The following is a 3,631-nucleotide window of genomic DNA, read 5'->3' on the forward strand; positions in this document are numbered from 1 at the left end:
GTAGGGAAATGCAATATATCAATGCAAAAACCACAAATTGAGATTACAGCTGCTTCTGTAACTGAATGAACAAAGCTCCTGCAAGTAACTGGGAAAGAAAAGCAGGAGAGAAGAGAAGGTGATCCTAAAAAACCCCCGTGCTTCTCCATGAAAGGAGAGAAGTTGTCAGAGGGGCAGCTCCAGACTTGCAGCCACATCAGCTCACCTGTGGATGTTGGGAATACTCGCCATATTCATAATGCCATAGTTCATCATCACCAGGACAAAAAGATGAATGGAATACCTTGAAGACAACAAAGTGAGTATTTAGATCATTTCTACATGACCTGGAAGGGCTGGCAGTTCAGAGCAAGGGAATATTTTTCCATGCAAATGACATAAATGCAATGTCATATCAGGGTACTGGTAAACATGGATTATCACAATGACATCTTTATAGCCTGAATATCCAACATAAATTAATACTTATTGACAAGATATGTCAATGTGTATGTTTGAGAGAAACAGCAGCCTAGCTCAAAGTGAACATTCAAAGCGGATGCATCTTTTCTGAAAAGAGGTATCTTCACAGCAGACTGGTGTGGCTTTAACTTCCAGAACAAACATCACAGATTAAACACTTCACTTAAAAATACTTTCATGGGTCATTTTACTTTGAGAGTTTGGGATGGTTATGCTGGTTATGAATTTTTATTTTTTTTTTTTTAGGATAACACAGAAAGTGCCTTAAGACTAAAAGATGTAATCCAGAAAAGCTGATATGAAGTTTAAAAATATTTTTACCCAAACCTTGTCTACATGGTGACTAAATACTCACCACCCAAAGCAGAAGACAGCAAAGTATATTCCAAAGAGGGTGGCAAATGCATGGCGAACAGCAGAGCTGGCATGACTGGGACCCAAGTAAATACGAAACCAAAACGCAGCCAAAAGTGCAAACAGTTGACAGGCTACAAAATTGATCTGTAAAAGACAAACAAAACAAAAAATGGTTGTGATTCTTGCAGGAGGGGGGGAGGAGTCTCCCCATTCTCAGAACAATAAAGAGTGTGACCAGGAAAAGGGGGGGGAAATAGTGACACCAATGAATCTTTTGTTTCTTAACATTCTCACTTGTGAGCCCAAGCGGTAACTTTTCCTTGGCCAACAACAGAAGAGATTAAACAAGCATGTAACCACCCAAACACTCAGACAGGAGGAAGAGCAGGCTCCAGCTACCCGTGGTACAGGCGGGCTCTGGGCAGTTCTCGCTCTTCCTGGGGCAGGGCTCTGCTCCGCAGCCCAACCCAGGTGCAGAGGACATCACCCCCTTCTCTGTCCTCTTGGTGGGAGGCAGAGGCCCAGAAGGAGACTGGGATTCTGAAGCACTGCCCCAGTGCCTGACTTTCTCCACAAACACCCAAAAAAGGGGTGAAATCAACAATCCTGATGTGATGTTTCACAAGCAATAACTGGACAGCGACAGCCTTCTTAGCTGAAATGCTCCACTCCACAGCATCCTCCAAGCAGGCCTTTCAACTTACCATTTTTTTGCAGTTCCAGAGTGCAAAGAAAAGAATTTTGTTCTACCATCATGCTGGCAGCCAAAGGAAAACACTTCTCAATTGTTCTTTGGATACTGCTTGTCTCTACAGAGCATGGGAAGCGGTCTGACCCCATTGTAAGGAGGTAGCAATGACAGTGGGAGCACAAGACAGGTATGTGCGGAGGGCAATCAGTCATGACTAAAGCCTACTCCTATCAGACACAAGGACTAGAAGCAAAAGCTTCAGTGTCCTCAGAGCAAAACCAACACCAAGCTGCCTTCTTCCAGTCACCGTATCTTTGGCAACCTCAGCAAAAATCCTAGAAGTCAGAGGAACAACAGAGCTTAAGAGCTGTCTCTAACAGAGCAATACAGCATTAGGATACAACATCCATAAGACCCGCCTGGACCTTAGACAGCTGGAGTTAAATTCATTTATTCAGCTGCAGTCTTTTTTTTTTTATTAAAAAAAAAAAAATAATCACCCTGAGCTCTCCAGCAGCAAGTCATCCTAGACCGAGCAAAACTAAATAGGCTGCAACATTTAAGCAATCACTTGGATTAGAGGATTATCCAAAGCTATCAGTCCAGGACAGGATGATATATCTCACTCAGAAATGCTCTGACATGCTGGCTGTCCAGAGGTGGTTGGATTCAGCCAGGCTTCTTGTCAAAAACATTTACAACATGTTTAACAAGACACTACAGCCCCAAACTGCTTTTATTCTGGTGGACTATATCCAACAGGGTGCTGTTCAAGCAAATGCTTTTATTAAAGGTTTGTTGCCTACACTGCTGCAGTTCCTTGATTGCAGTGATGCAGGCAGCCACGTAACAGAATAATTCAATAATTTAAGTACTTGGATATGCTGGATTTTAGTTCTTTGGAGCAGAGAATATCAATTTATTTCTTGTTCATGTATGCAATCGGCATTTATAACAGGCAGTGTCATAGAACTATACCCAAAAAGCAAGTAATTAGCAATGTGTTATTATAACAATACTTTACACTTTACTTAAATAAGACAATTCTTATTTTCCATGCAAGACATAAAAAGTAAGAGAACAAAATTGCACTGGTTTCACAAAACCCAGATGCTGTAGTACAAATTCCAAACTCTCATCTGGTCTATTAGCATACAGTTAAACTCAAAACACTAACTCCTCCCTCCCCTCCTTCCACAGCCAGAGGTATCGCAGAAATGGCTGAAGAGGGGACATCCCCTGCAGGGCTGCTCTGATTGCATCCTTTAAAAGCAAGTTCCCAAAACTGATGGATGCCAATTCATCAATGACAATTCAGTGAACCTTAATCCCACCTCAGCCTGCCTTCACCTAGAGTCATACTAGTATATCCAGTGCTGCTCAACGTTGTGGCATGCAGAGCCCCTCTGATTCAGCATAAAGAAGGAAAGTGCAGAGACTCCAAGAAACCTGACGTGGCTGATTGTTTAAAAGACAATACCCCCTTCTGTGCAGTGTCACTCATGGAAAATGTACACCAGTAAAAACCAACAAGATAAGCAAGCATTTGCTTTTTACCTTCATCCAGTTCTTGTATCTTCAGTTTGAGATGTTAAAGATGCTGGGACTTCACAGGTTGACACACACAGCAAAATGAAAGTGCAAGATCCCATGGCAGACACACTTGTGATAGCATTTATATAGTTAGGGCAGGTGACACCAGCAAGCAGCAGAGATTTTGTCATAAACTAACATACAGAATACGACAACAAAGCAGCCTTGCATACGTACACTGTTGCTTGCCTATGCTATCAGTTCCTCTGAGCATGTGTTACCTGTGCTACTTGGATTAAAGTTAGCACAGGTACACCAACCATGTCACTATCACATCATCATTTTGTTGTGCAAGTTAACCAAGACAATTTCTCCTCTGTGCTGTTTCTCCAAGAGTTGGGGTAAAACCTTGCACCAGAATAAAAGCAGAAGTACACACTAGCCTTACATTTCAATCAGCTTTCAATTTACAAGGGTTGTTTCTGCACAGCAGCCAAACGTCACAGACCCGATGTACTCAGCAAGCAATAATCTCATAATACTAATTTACCCTTTTTGTGCTGAATTAAGCTCAAAAGTACCTTACAG

At 42.0% G+C, this 3,631-nt stretch overlaps 1 protein-coding gene across 1 annotated transcript in view; it reads right to left on the minus strand.

Moving 5' to 3' along the window:
• Positions 1–3,366, minus strand: part of MBOAT1 (membrane bound O-acyltransferase domain containing 1) — a 37,393-nt gene extending 34,027 nt beyond the window's left edge. The window contains exons 1-3 of the mRNA XM_009895813.1: positions 3,325–3,366; positions 818–963; positions 206–283 (exon numbers count right to left, since the gene is read on the minus strand). Of these exons, the coding sequence (XP_009894115.1) occupies positions 206–283; positions 818–963; positions 3,325–3,366 (266 nt within the window). The remainder of the gene's footprint in view (positions 1–205; positions 284–817; positions 964–3,324) is intronic.
• Between the last annotated feature and the right edge of the window lie 265 nt (positions 3,367–3,631).

The sequence above is a fragment of the Charadrius vociferus genome, unplaced genomic scaffold, assembly GCF_000708025.1.
Source record: "Charadrius vociferus isolate BGI_N301 unplaced genomic scaffold, ASM70802v2 scaffold422, whole genome shotgun sequence".
NCBI classification, from domain to species: Eukaryota; Metazoa; Chordata; class Aves; order Charadriiformes; family Charadriidae; genus Charadrius; species Charadrius vociferus.